At 43.8% G+C, this 23,763-nt stretch overlaps 1 protein-coding gene across 1 annotated transcript in view; it reads right to left on the bottom strand.

Annotated features, from left to right (window-relative positions):
• The window catches only part of MINDY2 (MINDY lysine 48 deubiquitinase 2), a 146,598-nt gene that overhangs the window by 60,337 nt on the left and 62,498 nt on the right, over positions 1-23,763 (bottom strand). The window contains exon 3 of the mRNA XM_077263830.1: positions 3,961-4,025. Coding sequence (XP_077119945.1) covers positions 3,961-4,025 — 65 coding nt within the window. The remainder of the gene's footprint in view (positions 1-3,960; positions 4,026-23,763) is intronic.

The raw sequence follows: 23,763 nt of genomic DNA, 5'->3' as shown, positions 1-23,763 counted from the left end.
AACAATATCAGAAATATTGGTGGAACTTTATGGGCAGCTTGTAAATTTAGATAGTCAAGTATGCAAATATAATGGATACAGGACCAATGCGCTATCATGTATTAAAAAGGCCTCTTCACCAGTTTAAACATGTTAAACTGGCTAGGTCATGGAATAGTGGCTGCAGAGCTGAATACCATATGGATATTTTTTACATTTCTTATCTCCGCTGCAGAGATACTCGCTAGGTCTTAATTTATGATCATCCCAACAGGGTGTTACCAAAGATCCTTCCTTGTGGGGGAGTACTTTTTCAACTGCATGACATTGACCAATTACAAGCAGGAGACATCATGCAGAGTGAAAAAAAGAACATGCCTCAGAAAGTTAGAATAGGATTTCTCCTGTGAGACATGTAATGATAGACAGGCTTGTTCTCAGTCCCGATCTCTACACCTATTGTGTACAGTACATCATGAGTGTGATTACGAACAGCTTCAGCTTTCATCTCCCAGCAGTCAGTGTGGGGAAGGTCGACTAGAGCAGAGCCGAAGAGGAGTACACATTCAGCTTTAATCTCACATCTGAGATGACAGCGCTGTGAAAGGAGAGCTACAGCTGCAAAGATCTTTATAATCACACCCAGCTCTGCTCTATACCACACAGTAGGTGCAGACATAATGCTTGAGAGCAAGGCAGTCTGTCATTACGTCTCTCACTCAAGACATATTCTTTTGACCTTCTGGGGGTGTGCTCTTTTTCCTGCATGACGCCTCTTGCGTATGATTGGTCAATGTCAAGCAGGTGAAAAAGTACACCCCCCCCAAGGCGAATCTGTGGTAGTGGCCCATTGGGCTCATCATAAATCACAACCTAAACTTTGGGAGATAATATCTCCGCCAACAAAGATGAGAAATGAAAAAAATAAATTAAAATTAAAAGATGTTTTATTATATTTATACAATTCCATGATGTGGCTAGTTTACCATGCCAAAACTGGTGAAAGGTCCTATTTAAATTTTCTTTACATAATTTTAGCGACTTTCTCAGGGTAAAAATCAAACCCATAGGAATACTTTCTTGGAGAGGGAACAATTTAGAATCAGATAAGTTCGTATTTCATTTTATCTAGATTTACACTACACATTTTCTGCCATCAGGATTTTTTATGAATGCAGTAAGTAAAAAGCCAAACTTCCCCACTAATGTGCAGTCACAGTAACATCTTTCAAAGGGTTTGACAACACAAAGCACCTGATAAAAATTACAGCTCGGTTATGGCCGACAATAAAGCAAGTCTGCAGCAGTGATAAATGTATTTTATGTAGAAGTAACACAAATTACCCCCTTCTGCATAAAGTGCTTCTGAAAGAAGGAATATTGTACTCCTACAATCTTTTTGTAAATGGAATGTGAATACACTATCTGGAGAGAAACTACGAGGCAAAATATTAGAATCACCCAGCGCTAGATTATATTGTAATGACATTTATAAGCCATACATTCATTTTTTTATAGTCCATGCAGATCATAGCCTTATTTTACAATCAAAAGGGATTAATTACCTGATTACATTTATACTTAATAGAGTACAATTGCGGCATTTGAGTTTGTCTCAAATTATTAAATGGGTTAAATTGAAAAAAGCAACTTTACAATTTACATCTTTTCATTATCGCCTTCCAGCCATTGCAAATTTTAGTTTCTTAAATTTTCTTTTTTTCCTCTGTTTTATAAACTCAATGACTTTTTTATTTTGATGGCTGCATAGCTACCGTATATGATGGCTTGTTTTGTTTGTTTTTTTTTTGCTGGACAAGTTGCAGTTTTTAATGAAACCATTCATCTTACTGTACAGTGTGATTTAAAACAGTAACGAAAATTCCAAGTGTGGCGAGTTTGCGAAAAAACTGCAATCGAAACATTATTTTGGGGTTTTGCTTTTACAGCATTCCTTGTGCAGCAAGAATGATTGTCCAGGTCAGTTTGAACATGGTGATACCACACTTGTCCAGTTTATTTTTTATTACTTTACAGATGAAAAAAATTGTGAAATTTATTTAAAAAAAACAAAACTATGTTTTGGTTTTGTATCGGCCATATTCTTAGTCCCATAACGTTCAAATTTTTCGGTCAACCCGACATATCCAATTTGACAAATTCTTGCATTCTCTACTAAATTCTAGACCATCTTTTTTAAGTCTATATTGCTCCCCTGTTATTCCTACTAGAAATATCTATAAAATAAATTGAGAATGGGGTTTAGCATCTCCCTTGTGAAAGGATTACACAACTAAGGACATACCCTGAACTGTCAACATTAAATTGTTGATTCACAACAATTCTAGAAGGAATAACAGAGGAACTGTACAAGTTACAGGACAAAATGATGCATAGTTGTAATATTAATCGGATATATAATAAATATCCAGAAAGTTACACTTACACGGAGTGTTCCCCATTCTGAGGCTCTCTAGCTGTGGGACAACTATATGCCTTTGGCACCAATGCAGCCTCAGGCTTCCATAGCATCCTGAAACCCAACAGCGAGTCTGACATGTGCACATAAAGTTATAACAGAGCACTGGGTTTTAGCTCATATGGAATATGCTGTGCTGCTCTTTTTTCAATTAACAGTCACTTTATTTAAATCCTACACAACTGAACTCAAACGTCAACCATTGTAAAAATCACAAATTCAGCATAAGAATAGTGTTTCATTTTCAAATGTAAGAAAAAGTTATCTGATCAAAACACATTAAATCTATTTAACCTGACACCTAACATTAGGATTTCCCCTGAGGAGGTGTTAGGACTCCAGTGCTTTATCAGACTCCTAATACCGTTTTTAATGAGCGCTGTGTTATACCTAATTGCTAGTGTGTTTAAAAACTACTTTATATCCTCCCTGAAAGCAGGTAGCAGACTAGTCCAGGTCTTCTGTCAATCATTACTGAAACAGAGGCATGATTGACATCTCTAAGGGACAGACTCATTTTAACCAGTTTAGGACCAGGTCACATTCCCCGATACTGTCCAGGCACATGCACTTTTAACAATTCTAAAAACTTAATTTTTTTTTTATGTGGCAATATGTGTGCCTTGATTTTATGTCTTGTAATTCATGTCTATTTTTCACTTTTTTTTTTTTTTTTTAACTACCACTAAGGTTCTTTAAAAAAAATAAATAAATAAAAAATAAAAATAATATTATTGAAATTGCATTATTTCAGATATTTAACTTTTTTGTTGGCAGGTGCATGGCAACAAACAGCGATTCTGACCGTCAGTGTTTTTTTTTTGTTTTTTTTTAGTGTTTTATAGGTTTCTTCATTTCTTTAGATATACTAATATTTTAATTGCCGGTTTCCCCAGTAACTGGGGCTGGCATATTGGACCCATTTGCAGGGGGAATTTTGCCTCCTGCATGCATAACTGAGCTGACTAGGTTTCCTAGGATCCATCAGCTTCTGTTCTCGCCCTACTCCCAGAAATTGTATGATGACTGGTTCCGAAGTAGAAAGCCCAGTCAATTCTGCCAAATGTGTATACCAAAGTGCTGGCTCAGTGTTCTGTATTCAGTGATCAAAAGGCAAACATGGTAATAAACCTTGTTTGCCTTCTCTGTGGTAGTCTGGCTGTGTCTGACAGCTGGCTCCTCACCCCCACAGCTACAGGATGTCCTCCAAGCTTCTAGCGCTGCAATCATGTTTTTGAGCATCACTGCAGAGAAAGTGTAGATGACCGGATGTTTATAGCCTCAGGTGGTCAAGGTGGTAAAAGAAAAAAAAAACAAAACCTGCTGTGGGGTTGTGATCCAGAACACTCTGGTGAAAGAACAAATAGGAGAACTAAGATGACGCCAAGCTGTTAGAAATACACATTATAAATAACAATTATGGCTAATTGTTATCGATCCAAGTTTGGAGAAAGCACACCATTACACAAGCACAAGAAAGGAGGTAAAAGGGAAGTCATTACCTGCTCGTAATTCAGCCTTTGAGCTTCAGAAATCTCTTTTGGTTTGGCTTCTAAAATGTAGTCACCTAGAAAAAAATAACCTTTATAAAGTATAGACAAAGTTACACTTTTCCATTTTTTAAAAGCCAGAAAAAATTGAAAAACGTGAAGAAAATCAGCCATCATACACATTAATTTTGCATCAAAGAAAAAAAACCTTCACTAATTTTGGTACGTTCAGTTAAACTCATGTTTTAGGATTATGCCCAATCTGAAACTCACGGCTTAAAATCGTTAATCTGAACCAATCAGCACAATACACTAAACTGGCACTTGTAGCTGCGATGCCCCAAAACACAGGCTTGGGACCCAATTTTTACCAAATAATGGCACAAACACAAAGTGTGCCAGTCCTGGTGCTGACTGTCTTTAGCATCAGTGTTTCCAAGCTTAAACTGTATAGATGGCCACATTTTTAGTGAAGCATGAAATAATAAGATGATTATAATATCATACATTGTATCTATGATTACTTACATCATTATATTCTTCAACATTGAAATTGCAGCACCAAAAAGGAAACTTTGTTGAATTAAGGAAATCACAGGATAGACATAATATGCAAATAATGAAAAAAGCTCAAATTTAAAAAACATTTCGATCTATTCAGCATCGAGTATGAACGCCACCCCCAGAATTATATAAACTTGCACTCCTTAGCTGCCATCAATGAGGATATTAATGGTTGTCTAAGGAATGTTCTGCCATGCTGAATGCACTTGGGCAAGTAAATTATCAAAATTTGCTCCTGGGAGCTCACTTTGCAGTTCCTGACCAATGATGCCCCACACGTGCTTAATCGGAAACAAGTCCAGAGACGCTGCAGGCCATAGTAGCAGGTTTAGGCCATGCAGGCTGCTCACAGTAGCATGTGCAACATAGAGCCTGGTTGAAAAATGGCTTCTGGACACTTGAGAAATGGCCTTGTCAAGAATTCAACACCCTAATCAGTGTAATACTGAGCTGTTGCTGTACCTGAAATGAAGACTAGAGGGGTCCACACCCAGGAGAAGGGCTACTTTAAAGATCCTCATGAAGGCCTTTTCATGGCATTTATCAAGTGTCTCTAGACCAATCTCCAGCTATTACTGTGTCCGAGTCAAAAGAGAGACTCATTGCTTAAGAGTTAATACCTCTAATTCAGCCAAGATTGTTGTCCTGCTCTCCTATATGATAGCCACAGAGCGGCGGCATGCGGTCAAAGGAAAATCTGTAGTTGAACGTCTCACTCATAGGCCAAAGTGATGCAAACGCCTTCAGATGGTTTTTTGTAGGCACTGTTTGAAGTCTTAGGCTTGGTAAATGACATCCAATTTCACGTACAGTACAGGCTGGATCACTACGCACCAATTTTCTAATCTGACCATCTTTCCATGCAGAGATTCACCTCTGTGCACCTACTGCTGTCATTCTAGTTCATTGTTGTTCTCCTAACCACTAGCGCACAAAATGAACACTGCAGACATCTCGGCCTATGTGCGTTACTATCCGTTGGAGTGATAGAACAAGATTTCCTAGATTAAGGCCTCACTTACACGAGAGTATAAATTGGACAAGTCCAATCGAATTAAATATCAGATTGCACTCGGACCCGTGTTATACCTTGGGGCAGTGCAGATCTGCAATTATTTTCTCATGCAGAGTCTATGGGTACGTGTGAAACTTTGGGCTGCACCCTTATGTCTTCTGAATGCAGCCCGATTACTGCAGATGCCGGTAATAGAAGAGATAGAGAAATCACTTTCTCCACCTCCTTCGCACCTGTGCTGTGATTTTCTCATGTGAGTGAATCGGAGCACAGTGTACTGACATTCGGCTCAAACGCTGACCAAGTTTGAGCCAAGTGTCATTTGCATAATCAGCCCCGATTCTCTAGCACAAGAGACCCCAGCATTAGGATTATATCCCTTTGAGTTTTTAACAAGTGGTGACAAGTGAAATATTGATGAACAGGAGGTTTCACACAATCATCCCACAAGACTTGTTCTATGATTTGAGGTTGAACGTGGCTAAAAAAAAAAAAAAAAAATACTGTACTTTTGTTTTTAATCTGGCGGTTATGTGCTTCCCACATATTGGAGATAGGTGATTGAAAATGTTAACATTCCCAAATCTTAGCAACATCTGCTACTTTCTCTATTTCCATAAACTCGGGGCTTGTCCTTTCTGGTGTTACAATTTCAATGTTGAGGAGTGTATGAGCCATAAAGTAAAGTATCAACACTAGAACATCATAATAAGAAAGACACAGCTGAACTAGAGCGGGTGCAGAGAAGAGCGACCAAGGTTATTAGAGGACTGGGGGGTCTGCAATACCAAGATAGGTTATTACACTTGGAGCCATTTAGTTTGGAAAAACGAAGGCTAAGGGGTGATCTTATGTTAATGTATAAATATATGAGGGGACAGTACAAAGACCTTTCTGATGATCTTTTTAATCATAGACCTGAGACAGGGACAAGGGGGCATCCTCTACGTCTGGAGGAAAGAAGGTTTAAGCATAATAACAGGCGCGGATTCTTTACTGTAAGAGCAGTGAGACTATGGAACTCTCTGCCGTATGATGTTGTAATGAGTGAGTCATTACTTAAATTTAAGAGGGGACTGGATACCTTTCTTGAAAAGTATAATGTTACAGGTTATATATACTAGATTCCTTGATAGGGCGTTGATCCAGGGAACTAGTCTGATTGCCGTATGTTGGGAATCAATTTTTTTCCCCAGTGTAGAGTTTACTGTTTGCCACCTGGGTTTTTTTTGCCTTCCTCTGGATCAACATGTTAGGGCATGTTTGGTTAGGCTATTGGTTGAACTAGATGGACTTAAAGTCTTCCTTCAACCTTAAGAACTATGTTATAACTAACAGACAAGCAAGACCTAAAACCGTATGCAATTGTATTTCAATTATTAGGTGGACCCTACTTGTGAAAGAACACTCCTCCTCCCATTATTGCAGTCATCATATTATATAGCACTGTGTACTTACAATTGCTCATTTGCCCTTCTGCCCAGTTAATTATTCTATTCTTCATAAGGTCTATGACCGTGATGGCGAACCTTTTAGAGACCAAAAGCCCAAACTGCAACCCAAAAGCATTTATCCCAAAGTTCCAACACTGCAGTTTAACCCAAATACTGAGGTTTTAGTTTAGGAAAAGCAACTTATACATCAATATCTTTTGTCTTAAAAGAAAAAAAAACACAGTAACAGAGCTTTTAATGATACAAATAACTTTTTATTGAAAATAAAAAATTCGCATTTGGACTGCTTCTGTGGAAGGCACTGTGTAACGGGCCCTCTGTGGAAGGCACTGTGTAACGGGCCCTCTGTGGAAGGCACTGTGTAACGGGCCCTCTGTGGAAGGCACTGTGTAACGGGCCCTCTGTGGAAGGCACTGTGTAACGGGCCCTCTGTGGAAGGCACTGTGTAACAGGCCCCCCTGTGGAAGGCACTGTGTAACGGGCCCTCTGTGGAAGGCACTGTGTAACGGGCCCCCCTGTGGAAGGCACTGTGTAACGGGCCCTCTGTGGAAAGCACTGTGTAACGGGCCCTCTGTGGAAGGCACTGTGTAACGGGCCCTCTGTGGAAAGCACTGTGTAACGGGCCCTCTGTGGAAAGCACTGTGTAACGGGCCCTCTGTGGAAGGCACTGTGTAACGGGCCCCCCTGTGGAAGGCACTGTGTAACGGGCCCTCTGTGGAAGGCACTGTGTAACGGGCCCCCCTGTGGAAAGCACTGTGTAACGGGCCCTCTGTGGAAGGCACTGTGTAACGGCCCTCTGTGGAAGGCACTGTGTAACGGGCCCTCTGTGGAAGGCACTGTGTAACGGGCCCTCTGTGGAAGGCACTGTGTAACGGCCCTCTGTGGAAAGCACTGTGTAACGGGCCCTCTGTGGAAGGCACTGTGTAACGGGCCCTCTGTGGAAAGCACTGTGTAATGGGCCCTCTGTGGAAAGCACTGTGTAACGGGCCCTCTGTGGAAGGCACTGTGTAATGGGCGCTCTGTGGAAGGCACTGTGTAACGGGCCCTCTGTGGAAGGCACTGTGTAACGGGCCCCCCCTATGGAAGGCACTGTGTAATGGGCCCCCCCCTGTGGAAGGCACTGTGTAACGGGCCCCCCCCTGTGGAAGGCACTGTGTAACGGGCCCCCCTGTGGAAGGCACTGTGTTATGGGTACTCTCTGGAAGGCATTGCATACTCACTCCCCAGCTCCAGAACAAGTCACTCTGGTGGTCTCCAGCTAGACAGGGAGCATTGTCTCATTCTTTGGCTACTTGACTACTGAGGCATGTTACAGGGCACGAGCAGAACATCATCTGATGATGTTTTGTTCCAGTCACCTGAGGTCTTAGTGAATTGGATGTCATTGCTTCCTGTCCTGCTAGAGATCTCTAAAGCAACTTGTGCTAGTGTGCTAGACCAGGGGTGGGGAATATTTGGATAATTATACCATCATTCTGGGCTGTACTAAATAATCAACTTTAAAACGATTCTGCTATATTTGGTCAAATAATTAACTCACACTTAATGTGACACTGGAATGGCTTCTTTTTTGAGCGGCTGTGACGTTATTTGTGATGATAGTGATGTTTGTGGCAACACCGCATTTAATCGGAATTATTCAGACATATTTAAGTAGGCCCAGGGACATAAGCTAGAGTTCATGTGAGAAGGACTGTTGACCCTTATTGTCATTGAATTCATGTTCACTGGCTGCCACTTGTTATCTGGCTGCTGATTACCTATTGTATCTGTCCTAGTATTGTTCTACTATCTTTGGGAAACATAGGCACACTGTTTGAATGTTTGTTAAGGTACCGTTACACTAAACGACTTACCAACGATCACGACCAGCGATGCGATCGTTGGTAAGTCGTTGGGGAGCTGTCACACAGACAGCTCTCTCCAGCGACCAACGATCAGGGGAACGACTTCAGCATCGTTGAAACTGTCTTCAACGATGCCGAAGTCCCCCTGCAGCACCCGGGTAACCAGGGTAAACATCGGGTTACTAAGCGCAGGGCCGCGCTTAGTAACCCGATATTTACCCTGGTTACCATTGTAAAAGTTAAAAAAAAACACTACATACTCACCTTCTGATGTCTGTCACGTCCCCCGCCGGCGGCTTCCCTGCACTGAATGTGTCAGCGCCAGCCGGCCGTAAAGCAGAGCACAGCGGTGACGTCACCGCTGCTGCCGGCGCTGACACATTCAGTCAGTGCAGGAAGCTCTCGGCAGCAGCGCGTAACTCTGTGGACGCCGGGGGACGTAACAGACATCAAAAGGTGAGTATGTAGTGGTTTTTTTTTACTTTTACAATGGTAACCAGGGTAAATATCGGGTTACTAAGCGCGGCCCTGCGCTTAGTAACCCGATATTTACCCTGGTTACAAGTGAACACATCGCTGGATCGGTGTCTCACACACCGATCCAGCAATGACAGCGGGTGATCAGCGACGAAATAAGGTGCTGGCCTTCTAGCTCCGACCAACGATATCACAGCGGGATCCAGATCGCTGCTGCGTGTCAAACACAACGATATCGCTATCCAGGACGCTGCAACGTCACGGATTGTTGTCGTTCTCGTTGGAAAGTTGTTCAGTGTGAAGGTACCCTTAATATTTTCACCCATTGGTGCTCTGCAATATGAAGGACAATCTATGCATGTTGTTTGAACACTCCAGCAGTGAGGGATGGCCTCCTTCCACCTTCCCCCAAGCCTGTGGTGGAATGACTGAATGAGAAGTTGTGACCTATAAAAAGGAGGATCTGACTACATTACAATAGACAGAGCATCATGGGTCCAACTGAAGAAACAGAGAGCTGCCTCATTGACTATCACTATCACTGAACCCTCAAAGACATTTAAAAAATCCAGGTGGGGACAACCAAGTCACCTGACCTCGTACATCAATGGATTGCCACCTTCCTAAGCTTGTCGTTACCCCCTTACAGTGGGGTCCGTCAAAAGCGGGGAACAATTGGTGGGGGTACTCGGCCCTGGAAACGGCTCTAATCCCAGCAAGCCAGTGGAAAGGCGAGACTCTATATTTTGCACCATCTTGGGTATTTGCTGGGACTGTTCTATATGCTATTGTGTGTTGGTGGTTAAATAAACTATTGTCACACTGTTTTACCCCCACCCTGTGTTGTCCGAGTAGTGTTCTGCCCACGGGGAGAGCGGGCATTCAGTGGTATGAGCCCTGATCCATGCTGTCTTTCCAAAGACAGTCAGGCCAGTGGACGAGAGCACCCACTAACCATGTATCTCTACAATGTTGTTACATAATTATAAGTTTGATAAAGAACTTACAACAGTAAGTTTTTACGAACACGGATGTATATTATACAGTATGTCTTCTCACAGTGAAAAATTCATCACTGCTCATACGGGACTGGTGCACATATGTTACATAGGAGACGCTCGAGTACACAGTAAACAAGCTGGCGCACGCCTCACAGGAGGCATTTGGGGTGGTGCACGCCTCACAGGAGGCATTTGGGGCTGGTGCACGCCTCACAGGAGGCATTTGGGGCTGGTGCACGCCTCAAAGGAGGCATTTGGGGCTGGCGCACGCCTCACAGGAAGCATTTGGGGCTGGCGCACGCCTCACAGGAAGCATTTGGGACTGGCACACGCCTCACAGGAGGCATTTGGGGTTGGCCCACGCCTCACAGGAGGCATTTGGGGCTGGCGCACACCTCACAGGAGACATTTGGGGCTTCATCTGTGTGGAAGGTGTAACATCACCCTCATTCTTAAACTGCCCTATGCAAATAACATCATCCACTTTCCTGCACAGCCCCCCCAGACACAAAAAATTACCCCTTTCATGTTCAGCTCCCAATATGCATCCACTTATCTGTGCCCCCAAAACACCACCTCAGATCACTCACAGTCCTATGTATAAACAGAACCTCGCTCCATTATGCAGCTTCCTCATCCTTTTAGAGTCCCCCTTCATGACCCAGCCTATTTTGACCTTAATGACCTGGCCATTTTTTGCAATTCTGACCAGTGTCCCTTTATGAGGTAATAACTCAGGAACGCGATTCTGAGATTGTTTTTTCGTGACATATTGGGCTTCATGTTAGTGGTAAATTTAGGTCGATAATTTCTGCGTTTATTTGTGAAAAAAACGGAAATTTGGCGAAAATTTTGAAAATTTCGCAATTTTCACATTTTGAATTTTTATTCTGTTAAACCAGAGAGTTATGTGACACAAAATAGTTAATAAATAACATTTCACACATGTCTACTTTACATCAGCACAATTTTGGAAACAAATTTTTTTTTTGCTAGGAAGTTATAAGGGTTAAAATTTGACCAGCAATTTCTAATTTTTACAACAAAATTTACAAAACCATTTTTTTTAGGGACCACCTCACATTTGAAGTCAGTTTGAGGGTTCTATATGGCTGAAAATACCCAAAAGTGACACCATTCTAAAAACTGCACCCCTCAAGGTGCTCAAAACCACATTCAAGAAGTTTATTAACCCTTCAGGTGTTTCACAGCAGCAGAAGCAACATGGAAGGAAAAAATTAACATTTAACTTTTTAGTCACAAAAATGATCTTTTAGCAACAATTTTTTTATTTTCCCAAGGGTAAAAGGAGAAACAGGACCACGAAAGTTGTTGTCCAATTTGTCCTGAGTATGCTGATACCTCATATGTGGGGGTAAACCACTGTTTGGGCACACGTCGGGGCTCGGAAGGGAGAGAGCACCATTTGACTTTTTCAACGCAAGATTGGCTGGAATCAATGGTGGCGCCATGTCGCGTTTGGAGACCCCCTGATGTGCCTAAACAGTGGAAACCCCTCAATTCTAACTCCAACACTAACCCCAACACACCCCTAACCCTAATCCCAACCCTAACCACAACCCTAACCCCAACACCCCTAACCCTAGTCTTAACCCTAATTCCAACCCTAACCCTAAGGCTATGTGCCCACGTTGCGGATGTGTGTGCGGATTTTTCCGCACCGTTTTTGAAAAATCTGCAGGTAAAACACACTGCACTTTACCTGCAGATTTACCCCGGATTTCCAGTGTTTTTTGTGTGGATTTCACCTGCGGATTCCTATTATGGAGCAGGTGTAAAACGCTGCGGAATCCGCACAAAGAATTGACATGCTGCGGAAAATACAACACAGCGTTTCCGCGCTGTATTTTCCGCACCATGGGCACAGCGGATTTGGTTTTCCACAGGTTTACGTGGTACTGTAAACGTGATGGAAAACTGCTATGAATCCGCAGCGGATCCGCTGCCAAATCCGCACCGTGTGCACATAGCCTAATTCTAACCCTAATTCTAACCCTAACCCTAATTGCAACCCTAACCGCAACCCTAGCCCTAAGTGCAACCCTAGCCCTAAGTGCAACCCTAGCCCTAAGTGCAACCCTAGCCCTAAGTGCAACCCTAGCCCTAAGTGCAACCCTAACCCTAAGTGCAACCCTAACCCTAAGTGCAACCCTAACCCTAACGGAAAAACAAAAATAAATATCTTCTGTATTTTATTATTGTCCCTACCTATGGGGATGATAAAGGGGGGGTATTTACTATTTTTTTATTTTGATCGCTGTGATAGGTTCTATCACAGCGATCAAAATGTACAGGGAACGAATCTGCCGGCATGCGCCCACCATTTTCCAAGATGGCGGCACCCATGCGAGAAGACCGAGGACACCGGGAGGGACTCCGGGACTAGGTAAGTATGGGGGGGGTGCGATCGGACAGCGGGGGGGAGGGGAGGACGGGGGAGGGTCGGAGGGGAGAGGAAGGCGCTTAGGACAGGACGGAGGGGTGCGGAACACTGACGGCAGCTGCAGATCGCCGCCGTCAGTCGGTGGGGGGGCCAGATCGGGGTCTCCAGCCATGGCCGATGCTATTGCAGAATCGGCCATGGCTGGATTGTAATATTTCACCAATTTTCATAGGTGAAATATTACAGATTGCTCTGATTGGCTGTTTCACTTTCAACAGCCAATCAGATCGATCGTAGCCACGGGGGGGTGAAGCCACCCCCCCTGGGCTGTAGTACCACTCCCCCTGTCCCTGCATGTCGGGTGAAATTGGAGTTAACCCTTTCACCCGGCCTGCAGGGACGCGATCCGACCATGACGCATATGCTGCGTCACAGGTCGGATTGGCACAGGTTTTCTTGACGCATACGCTGCGTCAAAGGTCGGGAAGGGGTTAATCTCTCCATGAGCCTCATGCCATCCGCAGCAGCCACTGCACAACGCTACTTCCTGGTATAAGCTTTGCACTGTAATGGAGGCCCCGCCCCATCCCCTCACAAGAGCAGCTCTACAACAGACGCAACGGATACATGCAAAAGAAGGGTAGACAACAAGGCAACGGCTCCATTGTAGTATAGTAACATAGTACTTAAGGTTGGAGGAAGACTTTAAGTCCATCTAGTTCAACACACATACCTCCCAACTTTTGAAGGCAAAGAGGGACAAATTTTAGGCCACGTCCCTGACCACACCTATTTAACAACTAGTCACACCCAGATCCATGCCCCAACCACACCCATTTACCACTGCTGATCACAGTTTCATAAAAAATAATTATAAACAGAAAAATATATGGCCACACAGTGCTCCATACTGTATAATGGCCACACATGATGCTCAATACTGTATAATGGCCACACAGTGCTCCATACTGTATAATGGCCCCACATGATGCTGCGTACAGTATAATGGCCCCACATGATGCTGCGTACAGTATAATGACCCCACATGATGCTGCGTACAGTATAATGACCCCACATGATGCTCTATAATGTATAATGGCCACACAGTGCTCCATACTGTATAATGGCCCCACATGATGCTGGGTACAGTATAATGGCCCCACATGATGCAGGGTACTGTATAATGGCCCCACATGATGCTCCATACTGTATAATGGCCACACAGTCCTCCATACTGTATAATGACCACACAGTGCCCCATACTGTATAATGGCCACAGTGCCCCATACTGTATAATGGCCCCACATGATGCTGGGTACAGTATAATGCACCACACATGATGCTGCGTACAGTATAATGGCCTCACATAGTTACTACCCCACCCCCATCATTGCCCTCACACTCCCATCATTGCCTTCTCCATCACCACACACATACACACCTCTCACCGTGCTCCCTCGCAGCAGCCGGCAGCTTCCTCTTCCACAGCACTGAATGATGTCATCCAGCCACGCTGCTGACTGCTCACGTAGCTGCAGTGTATGCCACTGATAAAGACCTCTCCATGTCTCCTGTGCCAGTCAGTGTCGGAGCAATATCTGCTCCTATCCGACACAGCTAGCGATCGCGCTAGCAGTTTAAAGCGGTGGTACATTTGGTTTGAGGCGATGCAGGAAAAGATCCCGGCCGGGACAGAGGGGCAGAGTCTCAAAATCGGGACTGTCCTGCTGGATCCGGGACTGTTGGGACTTATGAATTCATAGCCTAACATGTTGATCCAGAGGATGGCAACAAAAAAAAACATGCGGCAAACACTAAGCTCCACATTGGGGAAAAAAAAAATTCCTTACTAACTCCACATATGGCAATCAGACTATGCAGGGGTGAGGACAAGTGTGTCCACAAAGAGGGCTGTGAGTTGCCCCTCTGGCACATGTTGCATAGGTTCGCCACCACTGGTCTATGATAAACCGTGATTAGAAACAGACTAGCTGAATCCTTCTAAGCTCTAAGCAGAAACAGGAAGTCTCTGTTCCCTGTATGAGACATCAACAGAACTATAATGATACATCACTGCAATGCCCCTGGCAGTCAGCTTGACCTTCTATTCAACTCCTGACCCAGATAGTCTGCTCCTCCCTCCTGCCAGGAAACTGGCAGTGATGCCAACCAAAAGTAAGGTATGTTGTGGAGGTATGATGTTCAGAAGTTAGCAATTAGCAAAACCGACGTACAGTCAGACGATAAATAACAAAACACGCATGTAACCTCATTTGGAACAGACAGCAACTAAATTTAAAGCAAACCTGTCAGCAGGATTTTGCTAGGTAAACTACAGGCATTGTCATGTCGCTGTTATACTGATTAAAATGATAGCTGGAGTGAAGAAATCAGTCTTGTGGTTCTTGTGTAATCAATTTTAGAAGTTCGCAATTAATAATATGCTATTGCTCCTAGGCAGGACTGTAGGCAGTCTTATCTTCCTGCTCTAAGGGTACCGTCACACAGTACCATTTTAATCGCTACGACGGCACGATCCGTGACGTCGCAGCGATCGTATGATTATCGCTCCAGCGTCGTAGACTGCGGTCACACGTTGCAATCACGGCGCTGGAGCGATGCCGAAGTCCCCGGGTAACCAGGGTAAACATCGGCTTACTAAGCGCAGGGCCGCGCTTAGTAACCCGATGTTTACCGTGGTTACCAGCGTAAACGTAAAAAAAACAAACAGTACATACTTACATTCCGGTGTCTGTCCCCGGCGTTCTGCTTCTCTCCACTGTGTAAGCGCCATAGCCGGAAAGCACAGCGGTGACGTCAGACGTCACCACTGTGCTCGCTTTCCGGCCGGCTGGCGCTCACACAGTGGAGAGAAGCTGAGACGCCGGAGGACTGACACCGGAATGTAAGTATGTACTGTTTGTTTTTTTTACGTTTACGCTGGTAACCACGGTAAACATCGGGTTACTAAGCGCGGCCCTGCGCTTAGTTACCCGATGTTTACCCTGGTTACAAGCGAACACATCGCTGGATCGCTGTCACACACAACGATCCAGCGATGTCAGCGGGTGATCAAGCGACGAAAGAAAGTTCCATACGATCTGCTACGACGTACGATTCTCAGCAGGATCCCTGATCGCTGCTGCGTGTCAGACACTGCGATATCGTAACGATATCGCTAGAACGTCACGAATCGTACCGTCGTAGCGATTAAAATGGTACTGTGTGACGGTACCCTAAGCCAGAGAAACCAAAGAAAGACCTACCCACAGGCAGCCCTGAAGCACAAACATGTTCCTCATCATAGAGAGAGACTGTTTGTGCTTCAGGGTGGCCCGTGGGCAGGTCTTCCCTTGGTTTCTCTGGCTTAGAGCGGTAAGATAAGACTCTGCCCACAATCCCAGCCAGCGAAAGAGAATCTCATTAAACTGAAAACTTCTAACACGGATTACACAAGAACTACAAGATGTGTTTCATCAGCTAAATTATCATTTTAATCAGTAAAACAGCGGCAACCTGACAATGCCTGTAGTTTACTTAGCAAAATCTTGCTGACAGGCTTGCTTTAAGGGCTTGGTGAGCAGAGTTTTCTAGAACACTAAAGTGTCTGGTCAGATAAACATTACAATGGGAAAGAAAGCAAAATGCGCACTCGTCATCTGTCTGCAGGTCCCTTCCTAAAGCAGACACAGACTTATGTTAAACAATGCTGCAGATTTTAATTTCTGTACAATTTAATGCCTGTTGGACAGGAGAATGCACAGAGGAAGATTCGAACAGGAAAAAACAAGGATCTGACAATAAGAATTAGATGTGATTTATTTTAACCTGTAGATGTGTAGCACCATGCACATACAGTACAGTATATGTCTACTTTGATAGGTTACAAACTGACTTAAGAAAATAGTTAGGATATTCCACTTTTCACTAGCTTAAGAGATGTCCCAATTTCAAAAAGAAAAAAAATTCCACTACAAGCTAAATGTTCTTATAGTGGTGTTCAAAATAATAGCAGTGTGTTCAAAAGGTCATAGTTACTCACCAATAACGGTGTTTCTCGGAGCCCATGACAGCACTACGGAAAGAGGGGATCCGCCCTTCGGGGACAGGAAACCTACAGATAAAAGGGCGATACCTCTCCCTCGCATCAGTTGGTTTACAGAGCATTGGAGGACCTCCAGGTTAGTTACAACAGAGAATAACATATTAACCCCTTTCTGACCTCGGACGTACTATACCGTCCGAGGTCAGCTCCCCTGCTTTGATGCAGGGCTCCGCGGTGAGCCCGCATCAAAGCCGGGACATGTCAGCTGTTTTGAACAGCTGACATGTGCCCGCAATAGGCGCGGGCAGAATCGCGATCTGCCCGCGCCTATTAACTAGTTAAATGCCGCTGTCAATCGCAGACAGCGGCATTTAACTACCGCATCCGGCCGGCCGGCCGGATATGACGTCATCGCCGACCCCCGTCACATGATCGGGGGTCGGCGATGCTTCTGAATGGTAACCATAGAGGTCCTTGAGACCTCTATGGTTACTGATCGCCGGTGGCTGTGAGCGCCACCCTGTGGTCGGCGCTCACAGCACACCTGCAATTCTCCTACATAACAGCGATCTGATGATCGCTGTTATGTAGCAGAGCCGATCGGGCTGTGCCTGCTTCTAGCCTCCCATGGAGGCTATTGAAGCATGGCAAAAGTGAAAAAAAAAAGTTTTTAAAAATGTGAAAAAAATAAAAAAAACATAAAAGTTTAAATCACCCCCCTTTCGCCCCAATCAAAATAAATCAATAAAAAAAAAATCAAACCTACACATATTTGGTATCGCCGCGTTCAGAATCGCCCGATCTATCAATAAAAAAAAAAGCATTAACCTGATCGCTAAATGGCGTAATGAGAAAAAAAATCGAAACGCCAGAAATACGTTTTTTTGGTCGCCGCGACATTGCATTAAAATGCAATAACGGGCGATCAAAAGAACGTATCTGCACCAAAATGCTATAATTAAAAACGCCAGCTCGGCACACAAAAAATAAGCCCTCACCTGACCCCAGATAACGAAAAATGGAGACGCTACGAGTATCGGAAAATGGCGCAATTTTTTATTTTTTTTTGCAAAGTTTGGAATTTTTTTTCACCACTTAGGTAAAACATAACCTAGACATGTGAGGTGTCTATGAACTCGTACTGACCTGGAGAATCATAATGGCAGGTCAGTTTTAGCATTTAGTGAACCTAGCAAAATAGGCAAGCAAAAAACAAATGTGGGATTGCACTTTTTTTGCAATTTCACTGCACTTGGAATTTTTTTCCCGTTTTCTAGTACACCACATGGTAAAACCAATGATGTCGTTCAAAAGTACAACTCGTCTCGCAAAAAATAAGCCCTCACATGGCCAAATTGACGGAAAAATAAAAAAGTTATGGCTCTGTGAAGGAGGGGAGTGAAAAACGAAAACGGAAAAACGAAAAATCCCAAGGTCATGAAGGGGTTAAAAACATTTCTTATTAGAGGAACCCCGTGACTATATTACATTAAGTAAATTATATGTAAATAAAGGTGCTCACCGCACTCGTGATGGGAGGGAATAAGCGGGTGCTGTCTTGGGCTCCGAGAAACACCGTTATCGGTGAGTAACTATGACTTTCTCTGTCTCCCATGACAGCACTACGGAGAGAATTGCAGAGACTAAGCTTAGGGAGGGACCACCGCCTCGAGAACCCTTCGCCCGAAGGTCAAGTCAGACACAGAGGCTAGATTTAATCTATAGTGTCTAAAAAAGGTTGATGGTGATGACCAGGTGGCCACTTTGCAGATCTGCTCAATTGATACCTCTGACCTCTCAGCCCACGAGGTAGCTACTGCTCTTGTGGAATGCGCTCTTATACCATCTGGGATCGTATTCCCCGAGGATGAATATGCCAAGGCTATTGCCTCCTTTATCCACCTTGCCAAAGTACCTTTGGATGCCCGGAATCCTTTTCTGGGACCCTGAAAACAGACAAACAAAGATGCCGAGGTCCCCGGGTAACCAGGGTAAACATCGGGTTACTACGCAGGGCCGCGCTTAGTAACCCGATGTTTACCCTGGTTACCATTGTAAAAGTAAAAAAAAACAAACAGTACATACTCACCCTCTGATGTCTGTCACACATCCCTTGCCGTCTGCTTCCTGCACTGACTGATTGCCCGCGACCCTGTCTAAAGGGTCTTTAAGGGTACCCATATCCTCAAATGGGAGCGCAAATTTTTTCGAAGCTTTGGCTACCGCTATGTCCAATTTTGGTGCTTTGTCCCAAGAAGTGGACGCCTCGTCTTCAAAAGGATACTTCCTTTTAAGCGAGGGTACTGAGGAATTTCTCCTATCAGGTTTTTCCCACTCTTTTTTAATCAGTGTTTGGACGTTGGAATTTAGGGGAAATGTTCTCCGTTTTTTTTGTCCCAGACCTCCGAACATTATATCTTGAGCCGTTCTATCAGGTCTGGGATCCTCAACCCCCATAGTAGCTCTAACTGCTTTCACTAGAGTATCCACCTCCTCTAGGGGGAAGCAATGACGGCCCGAATCTTCATCGGAGGAGGAATCAGATTTATCAGAATCCACGTCCTCAGATGAGGACCGGATAGAGTGGGAATACACCGTTTCTCTTTCCTTATCCTTCCCTTTTTTGACAGATGTAAGGGCATTCTGAACCTCAGATCTAATTATTGATTTTAATTCAGATGCGAAATCGGGAGTCTCTTCACACAATAACCGTTGAATACACGATTTACAAAGCTTTTTGTTCCAGGCTACCGGCAAAGCTTTGTTACAGGTGGGGCAGGATCTATTTTTCTTTTTCTCCAGCCTCTTCTTTCCCTATTAAGGGAGAAGAAGGAACCCCATTATAATATACACACTTTCACGGAGATCACTCACCATTCAGATGTGGACGTAGGTACCGGTTCTGGAGGAGGGCCTGGATCTGGTAGAAAAAGCTCTTGAGGAGGAGAGTTGGTTACTGCAGCAGATCTTCTGCGCTGCGTAGAATGACCGCTGGACCCACTTCTCCTGGTATTCTTAGGGTCTGTCTTTCTATGGTGCTGCTGCCTCGGCTGCAGTTCCTGTTTTTGCTGGGGATCGCTGTTCTTCATGCTTGCAGGGAGTAAGTGCGACAACTATGTGTGCACTCTCCCTATTTGAATCCGGCGCTCCCCCGGCGTTCACCGCACATCCGGCTCCTACGTCACATCCTCCAGGGAGAAAAAAAGCTACCGCGCATGCGCGCGGAGATGACCCGGAAGTTCTGCCGCATTTCCGGAGAAGCGGCCATTTTTGTACACCCGGAGCGTGCGCTTATCGGCACAGAAGCTCCGGATGATCCAGCGCCCCTTCCTCTCCTGAGAGTCGGCAGCGATTCTCCCCCCGCACATCCTGAAGAACCCCTCGGTTCCAGCGATGGCGGCTTCGGGTGCCGGACGAGCCGTGGCAGGAGCCTCCTCACTGCCAGAACCCGACTGTCCGTTCCCGGTCCCATGATACGGCGTCTTCTTACAGGTACCACCGAAAAGAGGTTCCCCGTCAGGGATAGGAAACCAACTGATGCGAGGGAGAGATACCGCCCTTTTATCTGTAGGTTTCCTGTCCCCGAAGGGCGGATCCCCTCTCTCCGTAGCGCTGTCATGGGAGACCGAGAAACACGAGTAAATCACAAACTCTTTATACTAGTTTTTATTTCCAGCATTGGGAACAGTGGACTCAAAAACAACAATTTTACTTTCACCAGTCCACAACACGTTTCCCCATTTCTCTTTAGGCCAGTTGATGTGTTCATTGGCAAATTGTATCCGCTTCGGTACATGTTTTGCTTTAGTTTGTTTTTTTAACAGTGGGTCTTTACATGGACATCTTGCTAAGAGATTAGCTTCACATAGGCGTCTTCTGTCACAGTACTCACGGGTAACTTGAGATCGTCTTTGATCATCCTGGAGCTGATCATGGGCTGAGCTTTTGCCATTCTGGCTATTCTTCCATCCATTCGAATGGTAGTCTTCCATTTTCTTCCACGTCTCTATGGTTTGGCTTTCCATTTTAAAGCACTGGAGATCATTTCAGCTGAACAGCCTATCATTGTCTGTACTTCTTTATAAGTTTTACCCTTTCCAATCAACTTTCTAATCAAACTACACTGTTCTTCTGAACAATGTGTCGAATGACTCATTTCTCAGGCTTTCAAGAAAAAATGATTGTACAACTTATCCTGGCTTTACCCGTAAATAAGGGCCATCTGATTCACACCTGTTTCTTAACGGAATGATTGACCTCACTAATTATACTCCACACTGCTGTTATTTTGGACACACCCCCTTTCAATTAATTATTCTAATGCAGACTCAAAAACAAGCAGATCATGAATGCGGAGTATGTTTGTTTTCTTAGACTCTACTGGACCAACTGGTAAATTGCTTAACATGTCGTAATATAATTTATACCAAAAACAGTGATTAATCTGGTTAGATATATTGGACTGCTAATATTTTGAACACTACTGTAAGTGAAGCCTAGAATCAGTATGGGAAAAAATAATCTAAAAACTTATAACATTAAAATGTTATGAAATATCACAGTACAAAAATGAAATGAAGAATAAAAACAGAGTGACTAGTCAAAAGGCCACTTTAAGAAAAGTTGTCATATAAGCTCATCAGGTTCAATTATGGCATATTCACCCTCCAGTAGAATTACATTTTTCTATGAAATAATCATAAAATGAATAACATAAAAAATATTTGTCTGTCAAAACCCATCACAAGAAAATTACGTCACAGAAATTCATCTTTAAAGGGAATCTGTCAGTAGGATCAACCATCCTAAACAGTCTATATGGGCATGTAGATTATAGGAAGCTGAGTGAAGCGATACCTTGATATTTATGGTCCGATATCTTATGCCAGAGAAATCAACATTTTTCTTATATTCTCATGGAGATCACTGTCGTCAGCCCATAGCCTGGAAAAGATCATTTACATATAAGAAAAATTTGGACTTTGCAGGAAGACGACATGGGATCGCAGATATCAAAGTAACATTTTATTCAGCTTCCCATGACCTGCATGCCCACATAGACGCCTTAAGAGGGTTGATCCTACTCACAGATTCCCTTTAAGTTAATGGTCACCCACCCCAACCACTATTTGGGTTTCACTCATGGTAAACAGCGTTACCAGTAACTTTGCCAAGGTCTGACAGAGAAATGTACTAAAACACAGATGAATGTATTACATTGGGAGCAAGACTCGACCAGAATAAAATGAGCTTACACAGAAGCTCTGTGTTCTCGTTCATAGATGTGGATCCCAAGTGGGCCTTTACAGAGCATGTAGACAAAGAACGCCTATATTGGACAAATTCTTTAAAATGAAAACCTGAAGATCAAGGAGTCTGACTAGAACACCTCAATATGCAACCTTATGTCACAATGATAGGAGTTTAGGTCCTCACACTGAAAGATCTCGTGGTTAGCCTGTCACTCCCTTAAAGTTTTTTCACAGGTATTTTGGTGGTCTCACTTACTCGTTAGCACAATTCAAAGCCAGATTTTTTAAGGACAGGACATGGGGTGTAACAATTGGGTTCATTGGGGATGAAACTGCAGCAAAACATGAAGGCTACCTTCCCACGATCAGGAAGTAGCAGTGCTTTGGACGCAGTGCATTTTCGCTGTTTCCAAAGCGATGCGTTCTAATCATGCAGATAAATCTGTATGTGTTCTCTGAACCATGCGGACCTACCACATCCAATAAATTCTATAGTGGAAATTTCTGCTGCGGAGATTAGATTCTCCGCAGCAGAAATGGACATGCTGCAGCTCATAAACCCACACTGCGGGCGAGTATACACCTTGTCAAATAGAAGCACAGTGGGCCTGGGATTTCTATAAATTCCATCCACTGTGCTTGTACTGTACAACGCAACATGTTGAAAGCAGCGCAGGTGAGCGGTGTCCAAAATGCTGCTATTCCTGATTGTGGGCACAGCCGGGCAGTGCTATGACATCCATACATTGTATCACTTGACCCAGGGGAAGACGGACAGAGCCACTCATTGGAGGGTTGACAGGTGAGAGGAGGGGTTGGTTATTTTTAATTAATGCTTGCTGGCATCACTGTGTATATTCTCCACATAAAATGATCACTGTGCTTTCAACCCTATAGTCTTAGATCTGTACTTTTCTTATTCATGTACTGTTACATTACTGTGCTTATTAACCCCAATACCATGACATCATTGTGTATTATTTCTGTACTGTGACATCACCAACTTTATTATCGCTCTGCTGTGGGGGATTTTACTTTTGTACATGGGCCACAAAAGGGGTAATAAGCTTTACTTTTGTATGAGGGACACAAATGAGGACATTTATAGTGTGTGTGTGTGTGTGTGTGTGTGTGTGTGTGTGTGTGTGTGTGTGTGTGTGTGTGTGTGTGTGTGTGTGTGTGTGTGTGTGTGTGTGTGTGTGTGTGGTGGCTGGGGAGCAGAAATGCAAACAGTACTAATTTAACAGTACTAATTTATTATATTTTTGGATAAGGCTAAGTTCACACTGGGTGTTTTTGCTGCTTTTTATATGCTTTTATTATACTAATTTTCAGCTGCATTTGACAGCACCATCTATGTCTTTGAGATTTCAGAAATATCATGCACACAGCTTGTTTTTTTTATCATCAGTATTTTGTGCTTTGCTTGCTTTTTTTTTGGACATAGAACTTGTCACTTCTTTCAGCGTTTTTCACCCATTGAATGTAAAATAATGCATGAAAAAAAAATGCAGCAGAACCTACATTTTTGCCGCAGCTTCTTTCCTGCCAAGCACTCAGGTTTTGCTGCGGGAAAGTAAAAAAAAAAAAAAAACGCAGCAAAAACTCCTATTGTGAACTTTAACTTACTATGGGGTACTGGTACTGGTAATGTGTGAGGTGTCATGACAGTTCTATTGTTTACAAGTCGGGGAAAAGGTGAGGATGCTCTAGAAGCAAATGGCCAGAGATGTCTGTGTGTTACATTCTGCAGAGA

This window comes from Ranitomeya variabilis, chromosome 5, assembly GCF_051348905.1.
Source record: "Ranitomeya variabilis isolate aRanVar5 chromosome 5, aRanVar5.hap1, whole genome shotgun sequence".
In the NCBI taxonomy this organism is placed as follows: Eukaryota; Metazoa; Chordata; class Amphibia; order Anura; family Dendrobatidae; genus Ranitomeya; species Ranitomeya variabilis.
The sequence above is the reverse complement of the archived record's forward strand: the minus strand, read 5'-3'. Positions and strand labels throughout refer to the sequence as shown.